General features: G+C 46.9%; 1 protein-coding gene across 4 annotated transcripts in view; it reads left to right on the top strand.

Moving 5' to 3' along the window:
• Myh11 (myosin heavy chain 11) overlaps positions 1-27963 on the top strand; it is a 99806-nt gene that overhangs the window by 61435 nt on the left and 10408 nt on the right. For all 4 annotated transcript variants that reach the window (XM_075942108.1, XM_075942111.1, XM_075942110.1 and 1 more), the window contains 21 exons: positions 1120-1293; positions 3183-3297; positions 5444-5637; positions 8202-8323; positions 8420-8489; positions 8653-8813; positions 10772-10880; positions 11497-11628; positions 11733-11939; positions 16270-16407; positions 17039-17162; positions 18569-18740; positions 20020-20232; positions 21274-21418; positions 22845-23051; positions 23579-23683; positions 23764-23916; positions 24137-24385; positions 26642-26854; positions 27066-27278; positions 27514-27675. In XM_075942108.1, coding sequence (XP_075798223.1) covers positions 1120-1293; positions 3183-3297; positions 5444-5637; positions 8202-8323; positions 8420-8489; positions 8653-8813; positions 10772-10880; positions 11497-11628; positions 11733-11939; positions 16270-16407; positions 17039-17162; positions 18569-18740; positions 20020-20232; positions 21274-21418; positions 22845-23051; positions 23579-23683; positions 23764-23916; positions 24137-24385; positions 26642-26854; positions 27066-27278; positions 27514-27675 — 3378 coding nt within the window. The remainder of the gene's footprint in view (positions 1-1119; positions 1294-3182; positions 3298-5443; positions 5638-8201; positions 8324-8419; positions 8490-8652; positions 8814-10771; positions 10881-11496; positions 11629-11732; positions 11940-16269; positions 16408-17038; positions 17163-18568; positions 18741-20019; positions 20233-21273; positions 21419-22844; positions 23052-23578; positions 23684-23763; positions 23917-24136; positions 24386-26641; positions 26855-27065; positions 27279-27513; positions 27676-27963) is intronic.

The following is a 27963-nucleotide window of genomic DNA, read 5'->3' as shown; positions in this document are numbered from 1 at the left end:
CCAACACCTTCATTTAGACCTTCTCAGACATAGGAAAAACTTTGCTGAAAGGGATCCTGGGTAAATTTATAAGGAAGTAAAGCAACAGATTCTTTTGAGATTCTTGTGTAATCTTAACTGGGTGTAGTGGCTCACACCTAATCCCAGCACTCAAGAGGCTGAGGCAGGAAGAATGCTGGAGGTTTGAGTCTAGTGTTTGTACGCGGAGACTGTTTATTTGTTTCCCAGCCACCTAGACCCAAAATAATCACACAGAAACTGTATTAATTAAAACACTGCTTGGCCTATTAGCTTATGCATATTTCTAGCTAGCTCTTACATCTTAAATTAGCCCATCTCTATTAATCTGTGCATCACCATGAGGTTATGGCCTACCGGCAAAGTTTGGCCGGCAGTGGCAGATGTCTTTCTCCTTCTACGGCTACATGGCTTCTCTTTGCCTTTACCTACTCTCTCTCTACATCTCTGTTTGGATTTTCCCCTGGCTTTACTCTGTTAAAACAGCTTCTTTATTAATCAATAGCAATAAAACATTTTCATAGCCTACAGAGGGGAATCCCACATCAAGTGTTGACTGATTATAGCAGCCTGGGTTATAGTGTCTCAAACTGTCTGAGAACCTAGGATGCTGTGTTTCAAACTAAACCAAACCAATATAGCTGGAAATATAGCTCAGTGATAGGGTCCTGCCTAGCAGGCTTTAGCCTGAGTTCTATCCCCACTCAAAGTGGGAGAGGGGAATGCCATCTTTGTGGTGTTTGTGTATTGCCCAGCAAAAGCAGCAGCAAGCATTGTGTCCTGGTAGTTCTTGCTCTTAATCCCTCATGGGGTGGAGGAAAGAGGACATGGATTGATCTTTGACATAAGCAAAACAAAGTGGCAGTGTCTCTCCTCTGTGTGACCTCTCTCTTTTTGGAGAGGGAAATAATTTTTTGAGATAGTGTTCAATATAGTTCAAATTCAAGCCTGGCCTTGAACTTGTTTTCACACTTTTGCCAGGATTCTAGGCCTGTGCCATCTTACCTGGCTGTGTTTGTGGCGTCTGAATGATTGTCCCTTCCCAGTGAGCCCGGTAGTGATGACCCAGCCTGGTGGTGATCCTACCCTCCTGTGTTCCAGAACAACCCTCCAGGTGTGCTGGCCTTACTGGATGAAGAGTGCTGGTTCCCCAAAGCCACGGACAAGTCTTTTGTGGAGAAGCTGTGCTCAGAGCAGGGCAACCACCCCAAATTTCAGAAGCCCAAGCAGTTAAAGGACAAAACTGAATTCTCCATCATCCACTATGCTGGGAAGGTACTGGTCAAGGTTCTTGAGGGGTGCTCTGTCCTGAGGGTGGGCATTTACACAAAGATGCTTTGACAAAGGCTGTACCCTCCAGAGACATATAGCAAGTGAGTTCCCAGCTAGAGGCTCATTGTCTAAGCCTCAGTCAGTAGTGAGAGTGAGCGTCTCTGAGGTATGTCAACTGTCCTAACCAGGATAGTCTTCCCTGGGAAGACTTCAAGGACTGCTTGCTCCATGGCAAACCCCATAGGCAAGGCCCCTGAAGTGAGGGACCAGTGGATCTTCTCTAGTTCACAAGAACCCCTGGCATCACCATTGTGTTCCATCTGTGGAAGTCTTTACTTGTCAACACTGTCACCATCACCACCGCCATCATCTTGGATATTAGTGTGTCCTGAATAGCATATAAAATCCATCACTGGCCTCTGCTGGCACTGTACACACAGCACATAGGGTCGCACAGGCAAAACATCCATACTTATAAATAAGTATTTAAAGAAAGAAAAGAGAAGCCATAGCTTGTTCTGGCTTATAGAATTGTTTCGTCACCCTTCTAGTATCTCCCATTGCATCATGGGAACAGGCACTGCCCCATTCACACAATCTAGGCTGCTGGCCAAGATTGGAACACAGCCAGGCCCATTTGTTTCCATAAGGTCTCTGGTTTCTTTGATGTTACAAGGGCAGAGTTGAGCATTGTGGCAGACTGTATAGCCCACCAAGCTGGAAATATTTGTACTGTGGCCTCTTTGCCTCCCACTTTATACTCTCAGTAAAGCTTATGCTCCTTTAAGCATCTGCCAGTAGCACTCTGCCCAGGTTCCTATGTGGTTGTTTTTCAGTCTTGTCAGAAACCACTTCCCATTACAACGCACCAGAGCTGTGCTGTCGGTCCATACTGTGCTGTAGTCACAGGCATTAAATTTGGACATTAAGCAAGTCAGGGATTTTCAAAAGCCTTCAGTGTCCTTTTCCATATATCCATGTATAAAGACCTCTAAGCTAGCAGCCTAGGGCTGTCAGTCAGTGCTGGAGCACTGGCCTACATGAAGGTTACTCTCAAATCTTGAATCATTTGGAAGAGAATCCCGACTGAGGAATTACCTAGGTCAGGTTGGCCTGTGGGCATGTTGGGCTGGGGATAATTGTGTTGATTGTTAATTAAGGCGCAAAGACCTGCCCTGCATGTGGGTGGCACCACCTCACGAGCAACAGGAGAAAGCTAGGTGCAGAAACAGCATAGGCACATTTGCTTCTCTGTCCCTTTCTCAGTGGATGTGGCACTTTGAGTCCCTGCCCTGACTGTTCCTAGTGATGGACTATAGCTTGGAATTGTGAGCCAATAAACTTTTCCTTCCCTGGGTTGCTTTTGGTCAGTGTGTTTTATCTCAGCAACAGAAAACAGACTAGGGCACCTACCCTGATTGTCCTAGGTTCAGTCCCCTGTGCTATGATGAAATCCAGTAGAACCAACCCTATTCCTCAGACAGTGGGAAAGACGTCCCTGGCTGACTTTAACACTGAGGAGTCCTGTCCAGTTGCCCCGGAATAGGAGAAACACGAGGTGTCTAGGACAACTTTTGTCACCATTATCTTCCTTGGACATTTTTGGGGCTTAGTGTGAGACTGTGGCAAAAGGCAGCTCCTCTGAGGCTCTGTGGACAGAACAGCAAGAGTTTCTTCTGGCACTGATTTGCCACTGGTGAATGTCCTACTATGTGTAGGGTCCCTGAAGATTCTGACCTATTTGTCTCTTCCTTGATGTCAGTGGAGACCCATCATGGCAACCTAAAAAATACCATTTCCCATTTAAGGTCTAGAGATGTGAACATGGAGGATTTGGGCCTTGTGGTGGGTTTCAGAGGCAGGCAGCCTGATGCCAGCGTGGCTTTTGGCAGGTGGACTATAATGCAGCTGCCTGGCTGACCAAGAACATGGACCCGCTAAATGACAACGTGACCTCACTCCTCAATGCCTCTTCTGACAAGTTTGTTGCTGACCTGTGGAAGGATGGTAAGTTCTTCCTGCCCTGGAGGCCGCTTTGATCTAGGAGGTTGAACACCTCAGACCTACTGCCCTAGTTCCTTCATGTGCCACAAACTGGGAGGCCTTGTGTGGGGCCTGGAAGAGAAGCAGACTGTCACATGCTAATGCTACCACACTAAAACAGCCTTGTCTGCACAGCACACACTTCCCCCTGTAAAGGAAGTAAGAATCTATCCTAAGCTGAGTATGAGTGGCTGTGGCTGGAGATCACAGGCTCAGGACCCCAAATGGCTGGCCTCAATGTGGAAATGGTTTCATGAGGTTTTAATGTTCTAGAATAATCAAGGTAATCTTTAAAGGACTCTTGTGGGGACCTGATGACATGCTTAGCTTTGGGGTCAGTGGAAACTGGTGGTCTGTTAAGACAGTCCCAACCTGTCTATGATAGATAAATATTAGGTCAGGTATGGATGTAGACAATAAATGGCCAGTTAGGGGCTAAAGATGGCCCAAGATGATTAAACCCTGCATCTCTAACATTTCAGGTCTCCATAATTACCAACCTGTTAGCCCTTTAGAATCTTTAACACAGACCTGCCCTTCTTTCCCTGGAAAATTCAGTTCATGATCTTCTTAAATGAGGGACACTGAGCTCCTTCATCTCATTCCTGGATTCACCAAGAAGGTCCTGTGTCAGGGTCCAGGAAGAGGGTTAACTAGACATGATGAAGTCAGAAGGACTTCACATCTTGTCTATGAGCTGTGACTTTGGACGTACTGCCTAACTATTAAGCTTGGATGTCCTCATTTGTAAACTGGGTCTCTACCACGTCTTGCTTACTTTAGGAGTTGCATGAGGTTGGCTCTCATTGCTGGTATGCAGCCTTGTACCAGGGTCTCCCTATTAAATCCCAGGCTGCGGCTGGAGCTTGGACATATAGGAGGCTCTGGCTCCATCCAGAGCTACATCAACTGGCCATGATGGTGGCACATGCTGTAGCAGTGGGCACTTCTTATTCCATTCTAAAGAAGAAAGGGGAAGCTATGGCTATTTGGCAGAGCACCTGCCCAAAGCAAAGCTCCTCTGTGGTGATAATATTGCCCACTGGTGTCTTGGCTGTTGAGCACTTACATCTTCTCAGTCCTCATCAGAGTACTTGTCACTTATACCAAGGATGTTCTCTCATTGGACACGTATGCATTTGTGGAAAGATGGTGGTCACTGCTTGGTTCTGTATCTGCTCAAAGATCAGCTTCTTAGACAGACACTCCCTATCACCCTGTCTCGGGAAATCACTCCTTCTCTCCCTCTTGTTCCCCCATCCTCTTCTCCTCTCCCTTTTTCTCTCTTCTCACTCCTTTTCCTCTCCCCTCTCTTTATCCTTAACTTTTCTAAGCATACCTGCCTACCTGCTACATTGCATTGTCTGCCTCCTCCTGTCAGAGATGGGTAACCTATGAGCTGAAGTGGACAGGGCCTTTGTTGTGTGCTTACGCCATCCATAGTTAGTTCTCAGCAAACTCCCTAGGGTTCAGTAAGTACTGAAGGTTACTATGGAGGTCAGGGCTTTCTAGGCTTTGTGGTCATATTCCATCTTTAGGAATTAGATGCTGGGAGGCTGGAGAGATGGCTCAGTGGTTAAGAGCATCGCCTGCTCTTCCAAAGATCCTGAGTTTAATTCCCAGCAACCACATGGTGACTCACAACCATCTGTACTGAGGTCTGGTGCCCTCTTCTGGCCTGCAGGCATACATACAGAATATTATATACATAATAAATAAATGAATGAATGAATTAGATGCTGCTATTGCTGCCATTGCAGAGAAGGGAACTGAAGCACAACATGGTCCAGGGCCAGGCTACCCAGTGAGTTAGCACCAAGAACGAAACTGACTCCTTAGGTCTCTGTGATCCTTGAGAGGACACTGGTTTATCTGCCACTCGGGTGCTCTCAAGGATGCCCAAATTGACACTACTTCGAGGCCCTTACCTCAGCTAGAGGTGGAAACACCTGACCATCACAGAGAAAAATGGGAACGGTACCCCCCAGATGGGGTCTAGGAACACCTCCCTCGACCACCATCTTCACAGTCTCGTCATCTGGTTTGTGACAAGAGTGTAGGATCCCTGAAGTGGCCTAGAGGCTGATATCATCCTTCATGTACCCCACAGTGGACCGCATTGTGGGCCTGGACCAGATGGCCAAGATGACCGAGAGCTCACTGCCTAGTGCCTCCAAGACTAAGAAAGGCATGTTCCGCACTGTGGGCCAGCTCTACAAAGAACAGCTAGGGAAACTGATGACTACGTTGCACAACACCACGCCTAACTTTGTGCGCTGCATCATCCCCAATCACGAGAAGAGGGTGAGGTACCCCCCAGCCTGGAGCTCCTGCCCACGAGGTAGTGTTGGAGGACTGCAGAGAGGCACCTGGGAGGCAACAGGCAGACTAACGAGGTGGAGGGGCAGAAAAAGTGGTCTGACCTTGGTCCCTGTCCTGAGCAGCCTCAAGGACAGTGGACAGTTTGTCTGGATTTGGGGCCTACTCCCCATGCCTAAAAGCAACAGAAATCAAGGAAGGAAGGAAGGGACTCTTTCCAGAGACTGTTCATCTAGGTAGTGGCATGGGGTGTGAGGCCACCAACCCTTCCGTTCTTCTAGTAAACACTTGCCAAGCTGCTATTTGTGACTGACACTTAGGATGCAGTGCTGGAGAAATCACTGGGTACACATTTGCTATAGCATCCAGTAGAGAGAGGCGAGGAAGTCTGCTGGACATCTCATTATGTGCCCCATTTCTCCCCAAAATATCAGGAGACCAGGGACCTTAACACACAGGCTAGAATCACAATGGTAAATTAGGAAAACAACAAAAAACTGGAGTATCTACCTCTGCAAGAACTTTAAGAATGGATAGATGGGTTGGGGAGATGGCTCAATGGGTAAAGGCTCTTGATGTCAATCAAGGCTAATAACCTGAGTTCCATCCCTGGAACCCACATAGTAGAAGGGAAAAACTGAGTGCTACAGGATTCCCTCTGACCTCCGCATATGCACTGTGGCACACTTGTGCCCACACCAATCCCACATACACACATATACACAATAAATATAAATAAATAAATAAATAAATGTCATTTAAAAAGACATGGGTAGACATCAACTTGGTGACGTGCATAGTGTCTGGAGGCCTTTAAGTCAGAACTGGGGGTAAAAAAATGAGTCTAGGCAAGAAAACTGTAGCTAGCTCATTTTGTATTGTTTTTGTTTTGTGTGCATGTACACATACAGTGTACTGTAGAGTCAGAAGACAATCTCTGGTGTTGGTCCTTAGGCACCTTCCATTTCCATGTGGGACAGCTTTCTCATTGGCCTAAAGCTTTACCACACAGGACAGTTTAGCTGGCCTACTAGTTTTTTGAAATCCTCTATCCCTGCCTTCCTTCTTACAATTCTAGAATTACAGGCACATGGCATTATGCTTGGCTTTACATGGGTCCTGAGGATTTGAACTCAGGGCCTCTAGCTTATGGAGTGGTCACTTTATGGAATGAGCCATCGTCCAGCCCCCTTGTTTCTTATTGACATGAGGTAAGGATGGGACTGGACTGGATTATGGAGTTCCTTTTGTGATGGCCTCCTGTCTGTAGGAAGCCACTGAAGGAGTTTATACAGTAGGTCATGATCAAAATTATGTTTTAGACCAAATGAGGAGCTAGGAAAAATGAGCAGGACTGAGGGGAGATGACCAAGTTGGAAGGTGCTGCAGTTGTCTGGGTAAAAGACACAGACAATGGCATACGAATGTAGGTTGGGAGAGATGCTTGCCACACATGTATGACTTGGAACCCCAGAAGCCCACATAAATACTAGGTAGGTATGGTGGCCTGCTTGTAATTTTAATCTCCAAAGACAGAGACAAGGAATTTCCAAAACAATTCAGCTAAGAGACTAGTAGGACTGGTGAACTTTGAGTTTGGATGAACGAGTCAGTGAGTACAGTGGAAGATTTCTGACACCAACTTTCGGCCTCCAAATGAATACACACACATGAGTATACACATTTCACATGAGTACATATCACATACACAGGCGCATACACACATACATAACACACACACACCACACATGTCCACACATGTATGCTCTCATAGGCATGCAAGAACATAATATATACTAATACACTACAACTGCTTTTTTTGGGGGGGGTTGGTTCTTCAATAGAGGATTTCTCTGTGTAGCTTTAAAGCCTGTCCTAGAACTTGCCCTGTAGACCAAGCTGGCCTCTAACTCATAGAGATCTGCTGTCGCTGTCTCCCGAGGTTTTTTTTTTTTAAAGAAACTTACTGGACTCACTCATAAGTGGCTTTTAGACATAAATCAAAGAAAAAAAACAGCCTATAATTCACAACCCCAGAGAACCTAGACAACAAAGAAGACCCCAAGAGAGACATACAAAGATCTAATCTACATGGGAAGTAGAAAGAGACAAGATCTTCTGAGTAAATTGGGAGCATGGGGATCATGGGAGAGGGTAGAGGGGGAGGGGAGAGGAAGGGAAGCAGAGAAAAATGTAGAGCTCAGTAAAATCAATTTTAAAAAATGGAAAATTTTAAAAAAGGAAAATAGAAAATTACTGGGAGAGACTTGGGAGGTAAGAGCTATGGATTAGCAAAGACCAGGAGTGAGGGAGAGGATAGTAAAGGGGAAACAGACCCAGTTTCTAGCCAGGGGTGCTAGCACCACCAATTACAATGGGATTATGGGACAAATAATGCCAAAGAAAATATAAAGACCCAGAGATGGCAACAGGAGACATTGTACCTCAGCTAAACCCTGTGAAGACCCCACAGACTTCAGGTTAGTTTTCTGGCCCTGGGGTCTGGGCCTTGCTGCTCGAGTGGTCACTGGCCTCTTCCACTTCCATAGTCTGGCAAGTTGGACGCATTTCTGGTGCTGGAGCAGCTGCGGTGTAATGGTGTGTTGGAGGGCATCCGCATCTGCCGTCAGGGCTTCCCCAACAGGATTGTCTTCCAAGAGTTCCGGCAACGGTGAGCCTGCTGTGGTTGGTGGGGCAGTGGGGAGCAAGCCCTGAAGAAAGCATGAATCATGGAGATGAGTGTGTAACTTCTGTCCTGTGTTTTAAGCTATGAGATCCTGGCAGCGAATGCCATCCCCAAAGGCTTTATGGATGGAAAGCAAGCTTGCATTCTCATGGTGAGCTTAACCTTGGGACCCTCCCCAGACATCCAATTGTGACCTCCCAGCTCTGAGTCATATTTCCAGTTGCTGATCTGGGTGGAATGGTTCCTAAATACATGGCACCACTGAACAAACAGAACAGTTGAAAATAGCAGGCTTTCTCTTTCTCTCTTCTCAGATCAAAGCCCTGGAACTTGACCCCAACCTGTACAGGATTGGGCAGAGCAAAATCTTCTTCCGAACGGGAGTCCTGGCCCACCTGGAGGAGGAACGAGACCTGAAGATTACTGATGTGATCATGGCCTTCCAGGCGATGTGTCGTGGCTACCTGGCCAGAAAGTAAATACAATTTCCTGTATCCTAAAGTTTCCCCCAAATTCAGAGTAGAAACCTAAAGTCCAGAGAAGGGGATTTCCAGCTTTGTACTGGGATTCCCCGATTCCAAGAGGCCATCTATTTTAAGACACTCCCGTAATCAACAGCTTCTCTCTGAGAGGAAGCAGAAGCTACCAACTGAAATGTGTATATATGAGGATTATGGTACAGAAAGGGCAGAACGACAGTCAGTGGGTTGAGAGTTTTAGACCTGGGTTCTCATTCTCAATTTCTCATTTCATGTGCTCAGATTTCTCCTGAGTGCAATCATTTCTGCCTCATAAAATTGTTCAAGAGGAGTTAATGAAATATGCTTAGAGAGGGCTTGGAAATGTGGCTGGTTCATTTCAGAAGTCTTAGACTATGAGACCATATCAGAGAAAAGATTATTTGGCTGTATCTCTAGCCCCATGTTCAAATAAGATTCATAAAGGGAGACACTAGAAGTTGCAATGCTTCATCAGTTCTGCTTGGTGTTAAGATGAAAACTCAAGTTCCTCAAGGAAAGATGCCCCCTGCTGGGCATGGTGACCTTTAATCCCAGCACTTGGGAGGCAGAGGCAGGCTGATCTCTGTGAGTGACTGGTCTACAGAGCAAGTTCCAGGAAAGCCAGGGCAGCACAGAGAAACCATGTCTGAAAAGAAAGAAAAGGAAGGAAGGAAGGAAGGAAGGAAGGAAGGAAGGAAGGAAGGAAGGAAGGAAGGAGGGAGGGAGGGAGGGAGGGAGGGAGGGAGAAAGGAAGGAAGAAGGGAGGGAGGGAAAAAGGAAGGAAGGAAGGAAGGGAGGGAGGGAAGGAGGAAGGAAGGAAAGAAGGAAGGAAGGAAGGAAGGAAGGAAGGAAGGAAGGAAGGAAGGAAGGAAGAAGGGAGGGAAGAAGGAAGGAAGAAGGGAGGGAGGGAGGAAGGAAGGAGGGAGGAAGGGAGGGAGGAAGGAAGGAGGGAGGAAGGGAGGGAGGGAAAGAAGAAAGGAAGGAAGGAAGGGAGGGAGGAAGGGAGGGAAAGAAGAAAGGAAGGAAGGAAGGAGGGAAGGAGGGAAGGAAACAACCTAGAGCGATCTTTCAGGTGCTGAAGACTGGAATGTGGGCTATTATCAGGTATAGTCCAAACCACATCTGTAGAGCCTCGATTGTGTCAGAGACTCAATATGGTTACGTCCAGATACTGGGGAGCCCTTAGTGCAACAGCAGCCCTAATTTATTAAATTTTATCATTAAACTCTCTGTTGCCATTGTTCCTGTTCCCAAAATAATTGGTACTCTTTTTGTTGGGGGGGGGGGGAGTTTTCGAGACAGGGTTTCTCTATGGCTTTGGAGCCTGTCCTGGAACTAGCTCTGTAGACCAGGCTAGTCTCGAACTCACAGAGATCCGCCTGCCTCTGCCTCCCGAGTGCTGGGATTAAAGGCGTGCGCCACCATCGCCCGGCCTAATAATTGGTACTCTTAATAATTGGTGTTCTTATATGTACCCACAGCCCACGAGGCTCCTAACATGGCAGAATGGGTTTGTTGTCATCATTCTGTAGTTTTTCAAACTCAGAAGCTCCTAAGAAACATAGTGCTGGTTTGGTATTAAGGTTTGAAAATTCTGAAATACTACCAAGGAATAAAGAAGTCTGTCAGAACTCAGTGGGCACAGGCAGGGTGTGAAGAATCCTTATAGAAACAGAGCATAGGAATTTTCCTTAGATATCATTTCTAGCCTTGATTCAGAGGCATTTGTGAGCCTGAAGTTTTCCTTACCTACTGAGAAAGGCTCTGGGAGCCAGCTTAAGTGGCTTGATCAGATAATATGCTGGTTAATATTCTGATTATATTCTGATGCTCAGAAAGATCGGCTGGAGCAAACGGGGGGTGTCCTATACAGGGAATGATGCCGTGAACCATGAAGGAAGCAACTCACGGCTCCCTGCCTTCCTCTGCACAGGGCCTTCATAAAGAGGCAGCAACAGTTGACAGCCATGAAGGTGATCCAGAGGAACTGTGCTGCCTACCTCAAGCTCCGCAACTGGCAATGGTGGAGGCTGTTCACGAAAGTGAGTGATTGACTCTGCACCTTTCCAGAAGCCACCTGACCTCCTTCAGTTTCCCAGCCCCAAGCCCTACTGGGGTCTCTAGAGATGGGAATGGGAGGTGGTCCAAAGTGACTCTGGAATTGAAGGTCTGAAGTCAGGCCTCACATGCAGGTCTGTAAGGTTTGTAGGTGACAGCCATGCACTGCTGTGACAGTGACTGTGACAGGGAAACAGCAATGCAGGATCTTTTTCTTGCAAAGATGCATAGCTATGTCCAACTCCCTTGGCTCTTCTTTCATTTTGTTCTAATAAATGTATCTAATAAGAGGCCCAGTGGGTAAAGCACACAGCCCTGGGTTCAATCCCCAGAACTACAAAAAACAAACAATGAAAGGTCCCTCATCTTTTGAGTTTAGGCTCAGCAATTCTGTCTTGTGGGAGAGGTTCCTAGAAATTGTTCTTAAATGTAAGCCCATACCTCTTGCCTCTACCTACTGATGCCAATAAAAACTTCCATCCCTGTTTCAACTGCTGATTATGTCCCTAACATTGCCCAGTGTCACCTAGACAAAATCATCTATAGCTGAGAACCAATCCAATATTTGATGAAAATGGCTCCCTATGTGTATCTATGCAGGTAAAGCCATTGCTCCAGGTGACACGGCAGGAGGAAGAGATGCAGGCCAAGGAGGAGGAGATGCAGAAGATCAAGGAGCGGCAGCAGAAGGCAGAGACTGAGCTAAAGGAGCTGGAGCAGAAGCACACACAGGTATAAACAAGTGTACAGTGGGCTGTGAGGGCTGCACAGCAAGGAGTGAGATTTGGATCACCTCATGGCCACCTCCTGATCCTGCATCCTAATCCTGCATGCAGCTGGCTGAGGAGAAGAATCTGCTGCAAGAGCAGCTGCAGGCAGAAACAGAGCTGTATGCTGAGGCCGAGGAGATGCGGGTCCGGCTGGCAGCCAAAAAGCAGGAATTGGAAGAGATCCTGCATGAGATGGAGGCCCGCCTGGAGGAAGAGGAGGACCGGGGCCAGCAACTGCAGGCTGAGAGGAAGAAGATGGCTCAGCAGATGCTGGTAAGACATTGCAGGGGCACCTTATGATGGGAACAGATTCACTAGACCCTCGTGAAGGCATCTGATGATACACAGCCCTGATGCTGGACAGCGGAGGCACACACCCTTAGAGAGCAATGGTTATCTGCCCAACACCACAGAGCTAGGGCAGGGATTGAACACAAGTCACCAGAGCCTGCTCTGTCTAGTGCCTTGTATTCTGTATGCTGACCCCCTTCCTGTTAGCAGCTTGGTGTGAGAATAACACTGTAATGAACAGCCTGAATGTAGTAATAGGAGCGGCGGCGGGGCTGCGTCCCCAACACCCCAGCCGCCTGCTCGGCTAGCTTATGCCCCGAAATAATTACACGGACACTGTATTCTTTTAATCACTGCTTGGCCCATTAGCTTTAGCCCTTACTGGCTAATTCTGATATCCTGATCAACCCATCTCTAATAATCTGTGAGCACCCGTCTTACCGGGAAGATTCTAGGTCGGAGCTTCATTGCGTGCATCTGCCTGGGAGCGGGGCATGGCGTCTCTCTGAGGCGTCTGCTCTGGAGAGAAGAGCTGTCGAGTCTGAGCTCACTTCCTCTTCCTCCCAGCGTTCTGTTCTGTTTACTCCTCCCACCTATCTTCTAACCAATGGGGACCAAGCAGTTTCTTTTTATTTAACCAATGACCTTCCTCCATCATTTCCCCTTTTTTGGTTTAAGCAAAAAAAAAAAAAAGGCTTTAACTTTAACATAGCAAAATTACATATAACGAAACAGTTATCAAGTAAAAGTTACAATAATCTTTATCATAACTAAGGAAAACTATAATATAACTAACTATTCTTACCTCCATCAAAGACTCCAGAAAGATACAATACTACCTAAGCAAACAAGAAAAAAGCAACTTTTAAAACTCTAGAAATGACAGAGACATCTCGCTGCCTGGACAGTCACCCAAAGTTCCTCTGTACCGTTGGGGCATCCATCTTCAGCCTTCAGGTCCATGGTATCCAGCAGACATTTCCATAAAGCAGGAAAATTCAAAGTCAGTTCAGTCACTATCTATTGTGTCCTGCAGAATGTCTCGCAGACTCTTTCATGAATCAGGAACCCCGAAAGATCATCTCACCTTAGGCAAGTTCAGTAGTCCTCTCTTTGTGGGTTCTCTGTGTCCAGTTTATGCAATAGTCCAGGCAATAGGAGTTTCTTGCCCAAATGACTATCAAACTTCATAAAGATCCTCTTCGATGCCCATCTTCTTCCTGAAGTAGATTGGTGCTGCCAGGAGCAGAGTGTCTCATTGTCATGAAAAACCCTAAGTTATTAAAACATTAAATGTCCTATTCTGTAATCTTTGAAAGACATGAAGAATGTCTATCTAAAATATATCTCTATATATCTAGAAAATCTAACTAACATGACTACAAGCTTTACTATTATCGATGATTATCCATTAACAACCTATATTTCTTAATTATACAGTACATATTTAAATGAACTACACAATCACAATACCTTAATCAATATCAGAAATACATATACATATAACAAAATTGACCATAAATCTCTATCAATAAAGCAAAATCTATACTAATACAAATTATTCATATCTATATCATATCCCCCTTTAAATGTAAAAGAACATTTATAAACATTTTTTGGGAATATGGGCGCAGTTATTTCTCTCCAAACTGCTTCCTGCTGAATGGGGGCGCTGTTAATCATATCTTTCATGGGGTAACCTGTGTGCCAGGGTCATCTCAGTTGGCAGTTGAGCGAAGCAATTTTTTGAGGGTGTTACAGCAACCTTTCAGGAGGGCGTGGTCTATCATACCAAATTGGAATAGAAGAAATCCACAGGGTCTGTTCCTCTGTGAAAACAAAAGAAGACCCTTTCCAAAGCATCATATCCTTAGACCCAAATTCTGAAATCATACCCTCATGATATCCGTTCTGGTTCCACTTGGCAGCCCATATAATGAAATGTCTCTCTATACTTAGCTCCTTCACTGTCAAAAAATTTAAAGAAAACACAATAATACAAAGAATCCAGACTCTCTGTGAATTTTCCATTTTTACGTGGCTTATTTTTCTTTATTTCTTTTAATCTCTTAACTATCTGTACTCTGTCTCTTTAAAGACTTTACTTTTTTTTTAAACCATTAACTTTATTCTCTATATTCTTTTTCTTCTCTCTCCCAAGCCTACGTACATTCATCCAACAGTGTGACTCATTTAGTGGTCTGAATCTGTCCTATTGTGAATCTGCAATTTTTTACTATCCAGGAGCACTTTTGATTTGTGCCTTTAAATCATTAGGCGCTTAAGAATCTAAGCTGTGACATTCCTAGGTTAACTTTTTGCTTTTTGAGTGTATATCTTTGACCTGGAATAACTCTGTAGACCAGGCTGTCTTTGAACTCTCAGAGATCCGCCTGTCTCTGCCTCCCAGGCATTGGGATTAAAGGTGTTTGCTACTACACCTTGAATTCACAGAGATCTGTTTGTCTCTGCCTTTTAGGCACTGGGATTAAAGGCGTGTGCTACCACACCTTGAAGTCACAGAGGTCTATCTCCCTCTGCCTCCCAAGTGTTGGGATTAAAGGTGTGTACTACCACACACAACAACTCTCTTCCGTTTTTTTTTACTTTAAGAACTTCAACTTTTAGCTTGCATATATTTTTAACACACTTTAAACCATTCAGAAATTTTCTCTGTCTTTGAATCTCTCTTTACTGTATATCTCTCTTTTTCTGACCATATGAGTCTTTAATTTACCAAGCAATCTCAGTAGGACTAAAGTCGTGGCTTTGCCGGCCAGATGTAGCCCATTCCTTAGCTTTCTGCCATTCCAACCTTGTGGCTGAGGTACCAGCCAGAGCCGCATTCAGTGCCACAAGTCTACAATGTTTCAAGGTCCCTGCCAGCAAGCGAGCTTCAGCAGCCTGTGCTTGCAAACCGCACGAACCACCTGCGTAAAAGAGTCAGAGTTTGCCCTGGCAGGACAGCCCAGAAGCCGGTATTTTTAAACGGCGCAGCTTTTTTCCTGCTATGGCTGAAAACAGAAAAGCATGTGTTCAGCTTTTCCTCAACACCATTTAAGTGTTTCGTGGCAGGACCTCTTAATGAGCTGCAGGGTTTTGCGGCTAAAGCTGAGTCAGGAAGCCTCTCTTAGATGAGAGCGCTTGCTTGCCTCTAGCAAGCAGAGTAGACCCGAGAAATTGTTGCTATCCAGAAAACATGCTTTACTCTTTCCCAAGCTTTTTCAGGCTTTCTGTGGATTCAGTTGTCCACGTGGGCGCCATTTGTAGTAATAGGAGCGGTGGGGCTGCGTCCCCAACACCCCAGCCACTTGCTCGGCTAGCTTATGCCTGAAATAACAACACACAAACTGTATTCATTTAATCACTGCTTGGCCCTTTAGCTCTAGCTCTTACTGGCTAATTCTGATATCCCAATCAACCCATCTCTAATAATCTGTGTGCACCGGTCTTACCGGGAAAGACTCAGCATGTCTGACCTGGCAGCTTGTTTCATCGCGTGCGTCTGCCCAGGAGAGGAGCATGGCGTCTCTCTGAGGCGTCTGCTCCCGAGAGGAGAGCTGTCGAGTCTGAGCTCACTTCCTCTTCCTCCCAGTGTTCTGTTCTGTTTACTCCTCCCACCTATCTTCTAACCAATGGGGACCAAGCAGTTTCTTTTTATTTAACCAATGACCTTCCTCCATCACCTGAACATAGCAGCTTCAAATCGTCCATATTTATCTTAGTAGTCAGCAACTGGGGAGGGGCTCAGTTGAGTGATTCTGACTTATGGCCACTTGTGAGGTTAGCAATCAAGATCCCAATCAGTCATCTGAAGGCTTAAACAGGCTAAAAGATCAATTCCTTTGTGGCCTATTCTCATGGCTGTTAGCAGGAGGTGCCAATTCCTTAGCCACGTCATGGGGGCTGCTTGGGCTTTCTCCTGTCATGGCTGTGGACTGCCCCCCAGAAGAAGAAGGGAAGAAGCCATGATGCCTTCCATGGCCCAGGCTTCTGAGGTTACAGTCTAGCACTTCCTTCCAATTGTGCTGAGAATTCTCAGCACCCCTGCCGCTCCCCCTGCCCCCCCCACACACACTCGTGGGGCCTAATTGCTTGCCTCTGGAAGGAATGACAGAAAGAATGTCTGGAGTATGGTACTGACACGCCAGTAAAGACATGTCACCAACACTGAGCAAGGCAGAGTAGCCTACATGGCTGTCCATCTCCTCCTTTCTGGAGGAGACAGCAGCATGCGGGAATCTTCGGCCCAGATCTCCTCTAGTGACTTTGTTCCAGCAAGGCTGTGATGCTTGTCTCTCTCCCAACCAAGGACCTGGAGGAGCAGCTGGAGGAGGAGGAGGCTGCCAGGCAGAAACTACAGCTTGAGAAGGTCACAGCCGAGGCCAAGATCAAGAAACTGGAGGATGACATCTTGGTCATGGATGATCAGAACAACAAACTTTCAAAAGTGAGTTAGATGTGCCGGGCTTGCCTGGGACTCACATCCGGCACCCTATGAAAATGGGGGAGCACTTCAGTTAGTAATTCCAAGATAGCTGACTCCATTCATTCAAACTGGGCATCAGCTAGGCCCCTGTGGGCTAGGGTCTGTGTGGACCAGGGCGCTCATGGAGCAGGAGGCCAGTGTCCTACACTGGGGCTTACACTCTGGCAAGATAGAAGTAATTATTACCACTGTGACCAGGGTCTGAAGATGCTCACCCTGTTAGGAGTGGAATACTAGAAGATCTCCAAGGAGACTTTCTGGAGGAGGGGGCATGAATGTAGCTTGGAAAATAGTTAGGAACAGAAGGCTGATCTGCATTGAAAAGATTCTGAGGCAGAGCCAAGCTGTCGTGTGGCAGGAATGGGGAAGTCCCTTAGCTGAACACTGAGTATGCAGGACACACTGGTCTAAGGTAGGTAGTGAGCAGCCTGGGAAGTTCCTAAGGAAGTTCTGCCATCTGGAACTCCTGGTGCCTGTGATTAGGAAAGGGGTTCTTTTTAAACTGTTCATATAGAAGCTGCCAGAAATAAAACATAGATCATGTAGGGAAAATAAAACCACGGCAATGATTGTTTTCCCCTTGGCCCCAAAGGAACGAAAACTCCTAGAAGAGAGGGTCAGCGACTTGACAACCAATCTAGCAGAAGAGGAAGAAAAAGCTAAAAACCTCACAAAGCTGAAGAGCAAGCATGAGTCCATGATCTCAGAACTAGAGGGTGAGTGGACAAATAGTGGAACCAGAAGTTAAGAGAAATGAAACTGTACTCAGACACATATTTTGTCTAGATTTTAATATTTTATTTGATGTTTTTATTATTTTATTTTCCATTTTCTTTAAAAATTTATTACTTGTTGATTGAGTGTGTACATATGTCATATATATGTGCAGTGTGTGTGGTCCTGCATGTCACAACATGCACATGGAAGTCACAGACAGTTTTGTAGAATTGGTTCTTTCCTTCTGTTGTACGGCTCCTGGGGATTGAACTTAGATTGTTAAACTTGGCTGCAAATGCCTTTACCTGCTGAGTCATTCTGTTGGATTTATTTTACTTTATTTTTGGAGGCAGGTCTCATGTAGCCTAGGCTAGCCTGAAACTTACTATGTAGTCAAAGCTAGCTGTGAGCTGCTGATCCTTCTGATACATCCCAAATGCTGGTATTACAGGTGTGCCTCTGTGCTGGGCTTATGCAGTGCTGGGAATGGAACCCAAAGGCTTGTGCATGCAAGTGTAGAGTTTTGATTTTAAATGAGTGCATAGGCGTAGCACACAAAGGTTGAAGGGGGTCTGTAGAAAGGAAGGGGTATTAAGGTAGGGCAGGTGGCTGGACAAGACAGGGAGATGGAGAGAGAAAAAAAGGAAATGTCTTTGCTCTCATATGGAGTCAGGTTTTAAAAAAGAAAAACCATAAAAGCAGAAAGAGGAACTGTTTGAATAAAGAAAGGGGACCAGAAGGAGAGGGGAGGAGGGACAAGAGAGTAATTGAGGTAAATACAAGCAAAGTCCCACCATGTGTGTCTATGAAATGGCCTCACAAAATCCACTATTCTACAGAGCCACTTTAAAAACTATTGCACAGGGACTGGAGAGATGGCCTAGATTTCTCCAGTGCTAAATCATGAGGACAGAGTTTGGCTCTAGACCCACAGTAGGTGGCTCACAGATGCTGTAACTCCAGCTACATGGGTTCTAGCAGCCTCTTCTGCCCTCCAAATGCCTCACACACAGGTGTGCACACACTTGCACAGATACCCCCACACAGAGATACTCACACGTGAACACGGACAGCCATACACACATACACACAGAGAGAGCTACACATGGACACAGACACTCATACTCACACACACAGAGATAAAATAAATATTTTTTTAAAAAAACTAATAAACCAGAAAAATCAGAAAGGAACCTTTAGAAAGACAGATTATCATGGGAAAGATGCTATCTGGGCTCCACACTGTGTGAGATTCGGGGGGGGGGGTGTCTTTCCCCAGGCTTGACACTCCCTTCACCCGAGAAGGGTCTAGGGCAGAATGAGCAATGTACACAGCCCAGGCAGAAAGGCATAGGCCTCTTCCTGGTGTCGTCCCCCTGCTGAAGTAGCCCTGGCTCTCTTGCAGTGAAGCTGAAGAAAGAGGAGAAGAGCCGGCAAGAGCTGGAGAAACTAAAGAGGAAGCTGGAGGGTGAGGCCAGTGATTACCACGAGCAGATCGCGGACCTGCAGGCGCAGATTGCGGAGCTCAAGATGCAGCTAGCAAAGAAAGAGGAGGAGCTGCAAGCAGCCCTGGCCAGGTGCAGTGTGTGTGTGTGTGTGTGTGTGTGTGTGTCTGGTTTTTGAGGTGGCTTCAGGCCCTTGGGATGGATGTTGTTTCTCAGACCAGGTCTCCTGCAGGCCTTCTCAACTATGCTCTCACCCCTAAACCTCACATTTGACTTCTCTTTTCTCCACTCCAATGGGATTGCAGCACCTGGGGTGCCCAGAATTTGTCATCTGAGGCTTTCATCCTCCCCATCCTACTCTCTGTGCAGGTGGCTTCCCCAGCTCTGGCCACACAGCCTGAGTCACCTGCCCTCCTCCTCCCTCTGCTCTCCCTTTATCCTGGCATCTGACTGGCTTCAGGCTGTGCATATGGCAGCAGCAAACGACGATCTGTGTAGTGTGTTGTGCGTTCAGTTCATTCCCAGAAGCACCTTGGACACAACGACTGTACCACACTTACACTCACTTCTCTGGGGACACAACTACCTGCCCACACTGCTTGTAAAAGGCAGAGCTGGGGCTCAAACCCCAGGCTTTTTGATTAGTCTCCGGCTCATCTCTCTTTTCTAACTTGGAGTGCATGGCAGAACTTGGGTAACTAATGAAAAATGTGACTCCAGTGTATTAGTCTGTGCTGGAGCAGTAGCGTTTCCCGAAAGACCCTGACCTCTTTGGGAGCCACTGGGCTGTAAGCACACCAGAGCACCTGCCTGATCCTTATCCTGGGCCTTCCCATTCATCATAGTCAAGTTGAACAGCACAGCTGAATGTGATGGTGTATACATGTAACCCTAACACTCAGGAGACTGAAGCAGGAGGATCACAGCTTTATGGACAGCCTGGATTCCATAAGCCAGTTTTTGTCTTAGAAATAAAGAGATGTTTACCATGCAACAGGACCAGAGCTCAGCGCTAGGCCTCCAGAAGGATCTATGATGAGCATAGGGATAGATTTTATTGATGGAGGATGTAAAGTCCGAGGGGCCTCTTTCATAGGGATGGGTTCTATTCACTGCGGGATCAGGGCTTAAACAATGCTCAGGATATTGGGCAATTCAGGTAGAGGCTGGGTCCTATTGGAAGAGCAAAGAACCACCGGGTTGGTGGACTACTTTTCACTGCGGCATTTCAGGTGATTAGGCGCCGTTCATTTCCTTCCATTGAAGGAAACAGGCCCATGGGATTGACACTGCTTTCTTTAAACTGAGCCTCCTACACTTTGAGACACAGGAGCCAACCCCAGAACAGTTTTTGGTGGCATTGGATAGCCTTGGTTGTGGGGTCTTAATCTGGGTTCTCCATCCCGGGCAGGCTTGATGAAGAGATTGCCCAGAAAAACAATGCCCTAAAGAAGATTCGAGAGCTGGAGGGCCATGTCTCAGACCTACAGGAGGACTTGGACTCAGAGCGAGCTGCCAGGAACAAGGCTGAGAAGCAGAAGCGAGACCTGGGGGAGGAGCTGGAAGCCCTGAAGACGGAGCTGGAGGATACACTGGACAGCACAGCCACACAACAGGAGCTCCGGTACGGGGCTGGGCCCCAGAGGCTGTGGGCTCCGAGCAAACCTGTTTGTGTCTAGAACATGAGTATGTTTAGTTTTATCTGCAAGAGAGCAGTAGTGCAGAATTGAAGAACAACTTTAAAATGATAGAACAGATGTTCAAAAGGAAATTTCTTCCAGTTCCACCCATAGTTAGGGTTTTTAAGTAATTTCTTTCACTGTATGTGTGTATGTGTATATGTTTTATGTTAAATTTTAAAAATAATATTCATTATATTGGTCTCTGATTTAAGATTCACTACAAGTAAATAGAGGAAACAAACCATATTCCAGCAATATTCTGTCTCTGTGAACATAGGACATCTATTCATTTAATGAGCGTGTCCTACAGTAGGGATTCCCCACACTTTGGGTTTTATATGTGTACAAAGGTTAGTCCCACCTTTTGTTTCCCTCCCACCTGGCTAGAGATGCAGAAAAGCCCAGAGCAGTGGCTAAAACTCCAGGTCAGGCTGGGCTTCATCTTGTAGCTCTGTCACATGGTAGTTGTGACCCTGTGGGAAATGACACCACTGCTTTGTAGAGTTTCTGTGAGAATGAAATGCTGTGTATAGAAAAATCATGTCCAGCTGGGCCTGGTGGTTCATGCTTATAATCTTAGTACTCAGAAGTAGAGGCAGAAGGATTGTGAATTTGAGACCAGCCTAGGCTATGTAGTGAGTGAAATTCTACTTCAAGGAAAAAAAAATCTTAGCTCAGGGCCTGGCATACAGTAAGTGCATACTAAGTGCTGGATAAATCCAAGAAGTGTTAATATTTAAGGGACATACTCTTACTTATATTTTCTATGCTGGTCTGCCAGCCTTAAGAGGTTCTGTGAGCAACTAAAATGTTCCCCATTGCACAGCTAATGCAACACTGCAGGGTAGCGAGGTTAGACAAGTCACTCTGGCTCACACAGTGAAGGAGAACTTCAGCTCTGAGTACCAGGAGACCTCTTGTCTCCTTGCCCAGTATTGTCACAGGTAAACCTGAGTGTCATCCACTGTGTTCTTTTCCCCTAGAGCCAAGAGGGAACAGGAGGTGACAGTGCTGAAGAAGGCCCTGGATGAGGAAACACGTTCGCATGAGGCTCAGGTCCAGGAGATGAGGCAGAAGCACACACAAGCTATGGAGGAACTCACGGAGCAGCTGGAGCAGTTCAAAAGGGTGCGTGCTCAGGAAACACCCCAGAAACCACATCAGGACAGCTGATTTCACCTATTCTTGTCTAGAACTTTGAATCTTGAAATGTTCCTAAAACCCAAAAGTTTCTGTGCACAACAAGTGAAAAACTATACCCTAGACCTCATGAGATGGGCCATAGTCAGAATGCAGGTGGGCCAAGATACTTGATATAAAGATCTTTAGGCTATGTGGACATAGTCTGTGAGAAGTAGGCAAATCACGTTCAGCCTGAGCCATCCCCCATGGTGCTTCTCTATGTACAGATACAAATATCCTACAACCCAAAAAGCTATGAGATTTGTGATTCTCAGATTTAGAGAAATTGTGCAGCCCAGATGTGTTGTGGGAGATCTAGAAGCTGGGTGGTTTGCCTGGACTCAGGAGCTGCAAAGCATCCTCCTGTTTCCTGCTTTTAACACTTCCTTAGGTGACCCACATATGTACGGGAGCTGGCTGGTAAAATAAATTGATCACAGAGATAGCAGGGAGATCAGACAATCTATGACAGATAACAGGCAGTCAGAGTCAAGTGGAGTGGGCCTGCCCCACTAACAGAGCAGGCACTGCTGCGTCGACTGGTTTTTGCCTTGAGGGAAGGTAAGGCCAGGTCTTTACTTTGCTTTTTGAGAGTCAGAATTATTGAAATATGTAAACAAGCTCCCCACACCCCACACTTTTCTTATTTTTAGATAGGGTCTCATTCTATACCTCAGGCTGTCTTGGAACTCATGATAATCCACCTGCTTCAGTTGGAGTGCTGGGATTATGGGCATAAACCACCATGGCCTGCCCTCCTTTCTTTCTCTACCCTCTGTTTCTTCTTTGGAGACAGGGTCTTATTAGACAACTCTAGTCTCACATCCAGGGTTTGCCTCCTGAGTGCTGGGATTACAGGTGTGTGCTACCACACCTGGCTAAACTCACCAATTTTTATTTTGGTTTTTTTTCTTTTGAGACAGGATTTCTTGGGTAGCCTTGGCTGTCCTCAAACTCTCTCTGTAGAGCAGGCTGGCCTTGAACTCACAGAGACAAACCTTTGCCTCTCAAGTGCTGGGATTAAAGGCGTGCACCATCACCCACCCAGTTTAAATTCACCAACTTTCAACACATTTTGACAAGTGTGACCATCTGAATAAAGAGTCCCACAGTCACAAGATAGAACATGAAGTTGTTAAAAAAAAAAAAGAACTTGGAATTCATATTTTCCTGGGAAATGTCCTAAAATTTGGTAACCCACACAGAGCAGGCCTGAAGGACATGAAAGCAGTTGATGGGGTTAGGGTTAAGAAACTAGAATCCCAGAAGCACTATAGAAGTTCTATGCTCCCTTTGCCCCTTCCCTTGGATGAGATGGACTAGAAAGAGGGACAGAGAGGACAAGTCCACCTCTCTCTGCTTCCCTCGGCAGGCCAAGGCAAATCTAGACAAAAACAAGCAGACATTGGAGAAAGAGAATGCGGAGCTGGCCGGGGAGCTGCGTGTCCTGGGCCAGGCAAAGCAGGAGGTGGAGCACAAGAAGAAGAAGCTGGAGGTGCAGCTGCAGGAGGTGCTATCCAAATGCAGCGACGGGGAGCGTGCCCGGGCAGAGCTCAATGACAAGGTTCACAAGCTACAGGTGAGGCCAGCATCCCCAAGCTGCGGCTGTCCAGCCTCCCAAGTCCCTGTGGCTGCCAGCAAGTTGGCTTCCTCGAGGTGCATCCTTGCATTCCCTTGTGTGAATTCTTCTTGTCAAAACCTCATGTTCTGTGGCTCCTTCTGGAACCCATCAGCTACAAGTTGGGAATCCTGGCCCTAGAACTCTGCAGTTCTAAGATCCTACCAGAGCCCCATTGTATTAACTGGGTCCAGTTAGGATCCACCTTATTGGATTCCAAATCCCCACCAAAGCTGGCAGAGATGAGCTGCATATCTGAGAGTCCCAGTGTTGAAAGTCAGTACTGATTTGTCCACTCCTTAGCACTGGGGAGGAAACTGTAGGGCCTGCTCTCTCCTACCCACTGCTCCTCCATTACCTTCATGGCCATCACCAAAGAGGTTCTGTGCTCCCTTCCCATAAAGGTGCGTGATGTACTCTGAGTAAGAAGGGCTCTTCTTGTTGTTCTATGATAAGACTTTCAACTCACCAGTCTCTCACCCCCTCAGAATGAAGTGGAGAGTGTCACAAGCATGCTCAATGATGCAGAGGGCAAGGCCATCAAACTGGCCAAGGATGTGGCGTCCCTCGGATCCCAGCTTCAGGATACTCAAGTGAGTACCTTCTAGGAGACCTGGAGTGCCTACTTCCTTGGGGGCATCCCTGGACCCGCCACACATGCCTTCCCTTGTAGGAGCTACTACAAGAAGAAACCCGGCAGAAACTCAATGTGTCCACCAAGCTGCGTCAGTTGGAAGATGAGAGGAACAGCCTCCAGGACCAGCTAGATGAGGAGACAGAGGCCAAGCAAAACCTGGAACGCCATGTCTCTACCCTGAACATTCAGGTGTGGACAGCATGCTGGGGCCTACCATGCATCCTCACCTCTCTTCCTCTCCTCACCTCCAGGGTCCATTGTGACTCCTCTTCTCTGGGGTCGTTACAGGTCCTCTCTTCTCCTCTGGGTCTGTGTGGTTTGTTTGCTCACTAGCTCTCTCTGCTATTGGATTTCCTCAGTGAGGAGAAAGAAAGTTCCCTTCTCAGAACCCAACTTTTGGCCATTCCAGCTCTCAGACTCTAAGAAGAAGCTGCAGGACTTCGCAAGCACCCTGGAGGCCATGGAGGAGGGGAAGAAGAGGTTGCAGAAGGAGATGGAGGGTCTCAACCAGCAGTATGAGGAAAAGGCTGCTGCCTATGACAAACTGGAGAAGACTAAGAACAGGCTTCAGCAGGAGCTGGATGACTTGGTCGTGGACTTGGACAACCAGCGGCAACTGGTATCCAATCTGGAGAAGAAGCAGAAGAAATTTGATCAGGTAGGTCTAAGAGCTCACCGCCCTGTCCTTGAACATGGGGAGAGGTTATTTCTGTGGCACTGTGGTGACACTGGAAGTCTGAATCTCATCTGGACTTTGCTGGAAGCAGTGGAAGGCTATCTTGTCTCATCTTAGGTGACCATGACATATGAGGGCCACTTGGTCAGGGCATGAACACATCGGAATACTTAACACTGAGATTCTTCTAAGCACAAACACTATAACTGTTGCCCACAAACATAGCCACAGGGCTGGTACAAGCCCTAAAAAAATGAGGGTCATTTATCCCATGCACTCAGTGACTACTCAGAAGCACTGCTGTGTGTTATAAGTAGTTCTAAGCATCTGTTCTCCAGAGCACGTCATTTAATTTCCACTTTCTTTGAGGCAGTCTCTTGTTGGCCAGGCTAGTCTTGAACTCACTATGTAGCTATACTTGATTTTGAGTTTCTGAACTTCTAATCCTCCTGCCTCCACCTTTGGAGCTCTGGGGTCACTGGTGTGCCATACTCAGTTTTATGCAGTACTGAGGACTGAGCCCAGGGCTTCCTGAATGGTAGGCAAACGTTCTATTCACTAAGGCACAGCCCCTTCCCTCAGAGTGTATACTAGTCAATCCCGCTTTCCCCAAATGCCTCTTTAGTGAAAGTTAAGACAATTGTGTAGTCACTGCCAGAATCATCCATTAATACCGTGTTGCATGCCTTTAACCTACTTTTGGGGGCTAAGAGGGGGAGAGGATCTTACTATGCATCCCTGGTTGGCCTGGAACTCACAGTGTAGACCAGGCTGGCCTTAGATTCACAGACATCTGCCTGTCTCTGCCTCCCGGGTTCTCAGATTAAAGGTGTGCGCCACCATGCCTAGCTCTGTCCTAGTTATTTTATAATGAAGATCAATCACAACAAACTAACATGTTTAATATTTTGGGTACATTTCAAAGCAGATCACAGACATCTGTGCCTTTCTCCCTTAGCATGTCACATGGCATATTAAAAGATACTCGGGCTGATGAGATGGCTCAACTTTTAAAGTACTTGCTGCCAAGATTCATGACCTAAATTCAGCCCCTAAAATCAAATCTACTTGGTGGAAGGAGAGACCAGCTTCCACAAATTGTCCTCTGGTTATCCTGTGGCACGTGTGTGCACGCCCACGTGTGCGCCCCCCCCACACAAATAAACAAACAAATGTAAATAAATGTTAAAAAAAACATTAAAAAATAGTTTTGCAGCCAGACATGGTGGCACAGGCCTGAAATTCTGACTCTCAGGAAGATTAAGCAGAAGGATTGTAGATTAAGGTCAGCCTAGGCTAGGCTACATAGCAAGACTGTCTCAAAACACTAATATTATTATCATTTTATATCTTTAGGTAAATTTACATATGTTTCAATGCATACATCCTTTAAGTGTGCAGTCACATTGTTCTGATAAATGCACCTGTTATGACCCAAACTCCTAAATACCAGCTCTACTATGTGTTACCTATATTTATTAAAGATGATTTTAGCTGCACATTGGTGGCGCACGCCTTTCATCCCCACACGCGGGAGGCGGAAGCAGGTGGATCTCTGTACGTTCAAGTCCAGCCTGGTCTACAGAGCTAGTTCCAGGACAGGCTCCAAAGCTACAGAGAAACCCTGTCTTGAAAAAACAAAAAGAGAAAAGAAGATGATTTTATATGTGACATGGGGTTGTTTTTACAGATTGCGCTGTGAGTCCAAACGCTCGGAGTTCAGGGGACTGTGTTCCCTGACAGACCTCATTGTGTGAGCTCCTGCAGGACACCCTGCTTTCTCCTTTCCCAGCAGTCACTCTGTCCGTTCTACCCACAGTCTCATTATCCACTAGAGGGCCAGAGGTTCTCACTGCCTTCCCGTCCATATTCTGTGGGGTTTGGTGTCATGGTCTGTAACACACTGCTCTCTCCTCCATCAGATGAGAGTTGTGTTAAGTTGGAACAGAGTCATCTTTGACTTTTCTCCAAGCATGTGCATAACCATACACCTTCAGGATGGTACATGAGTTAACTCTGTAAGAAAGATACTTGTGGTCATGCAACAGAAACATTTATTTTGTCCCCAGGAGCAGGATGTCCTAACCCAATGGGCAGTTTGTTCTAGCAGTGAGAAAGATTATCTTAACTGGCTTATACTTGCACTGGGCACATTCCGTGTGACAGGGCTTCTTCATATCTGGGCTTCAAAGAGCTTCAGGTATACTGAGGATGCCTCTGAGTTTTGTGTTCTTTCAGTTGTTAGCTGAGGAGAAGAACATCTCTTCCAAGTATGCGGATGAGAGGGACCGAGCTGAAGCAGAGGCCAGAGAGAAGGAAACAAAGGCTTTGTCCCTAGCCCGGGCCCTGGAGGAGGCCTTGGAGGCCAAGGAGGAGCTGGAGAGGACCAACAAGATGCTCAAAGCTGAGATGGAAGACCTGGTCAGCTCCAAGGACGACGTGGGCAAGAACGTAAGTGGTGCGGAATCTCACCAGCTAGGTCCTCAGTGAGGTGTATCAGTCTGGTGTGGGCACAGGAGACCAGGGAACAGCCGCTGAGGCTAAGCCATCAGGAATCATGTCAGACCCTAGAGGCCTGGGCCACCACTCTGGTAACATTAGCCTCCATTCTGTGAGGGTGAAGTCTCATCTAAGCAAATGCCCTGCCCACTCTGCCTGCCAGGTGCATGAACTAGAGAAGTCCAAGCGTGCCTTGGAGACCCAGATGGAAGAGATGAAAACCCAGCTGGAGGAGCTGGAGGATGAGCTGCAGGCCACTGAGGATGCCAAGTTGCGGCTGGAGGTCAACATGCAGGCCCTCAAGGGCCAGTTTGAACGAGATCTCCAGGCTCGAGATGAACAGAATGAGGAGAAGCGGAGGCAGCTACAGCGGCAGGTGAGCCAGCTCTCATCTGTGGCTGGGGACACCTGCATCCTCCATCCCACTTGCTGCCAAGATTCGTGACCTAAATTCAGCCCCTAAAACCTACTAGGTAGAGGTAGGTGGACACCCCCAGCAACATACACCACATACAGGGATTGTTCTAAGTCCCTGGGAGCTGAGGGAGCAGCCAAGTGAGCCCCGGCTCTGAGGGGCATCCCTGTAGCCTGTACCTCTCTCCCTGGCTTAGCTGCATGAGTATGAAACAGAACTGGAAGATGAGCGGAAGCAGAGGGCTCTGGCAGCAGCAGCCAAGAAGAAGCTGGAAGGGGACCTGAAAGACCTGGAGCTCCAGGCTGACTCAGCCATCAAAGGGAGGGAGGAAGCCATCAAGCAGCTTCGGAAACTGCAGGTGGGTGGTACTGTGTTCAGGGAGAACGGAGTGGAGGTGGAGGAAGAGAGGCCCAGTGCATCAGTAACCTCAGGAAGCAACCTGCCTCTGTCTGAGGTGCAGGCCGGAGACTGACTCTGCCACTAGAGGCACCATTGCTGGTTCTTGTCCACTCTCCTCAATTCACATGGAGGATTCGACCCTTGGAGGCCTGGGGCCCAAGCACACATCAGGGACTCACCAACATAAACTGGAAATTCCAAGGGGTTGGCATGCAGAGATAAACATCCTTGTGAGAACCAGGTGAGT

Source organism: Microtus pennsylvanicus, chromosome 11 (assembly GCF_037038515.1).
Source record: "Microtus pennsylvanicus isolate mMicPen1 chromosome 11, mMicPen1.hap1, whole genome shotgun sequence".
In the NCBI taxonomy this organism is placed as follows: domain Eukaryota; kingdom Metazoa; phylum Chordata; class Mammalia; order Rodentia; family Cricetidae; genus Microtus; species Microtus pennsylvanicus.
Note: the sequence above shows the minus strand (reverse complement) of the source record. Positions and strands in the feature narration are given on the sequence as shown.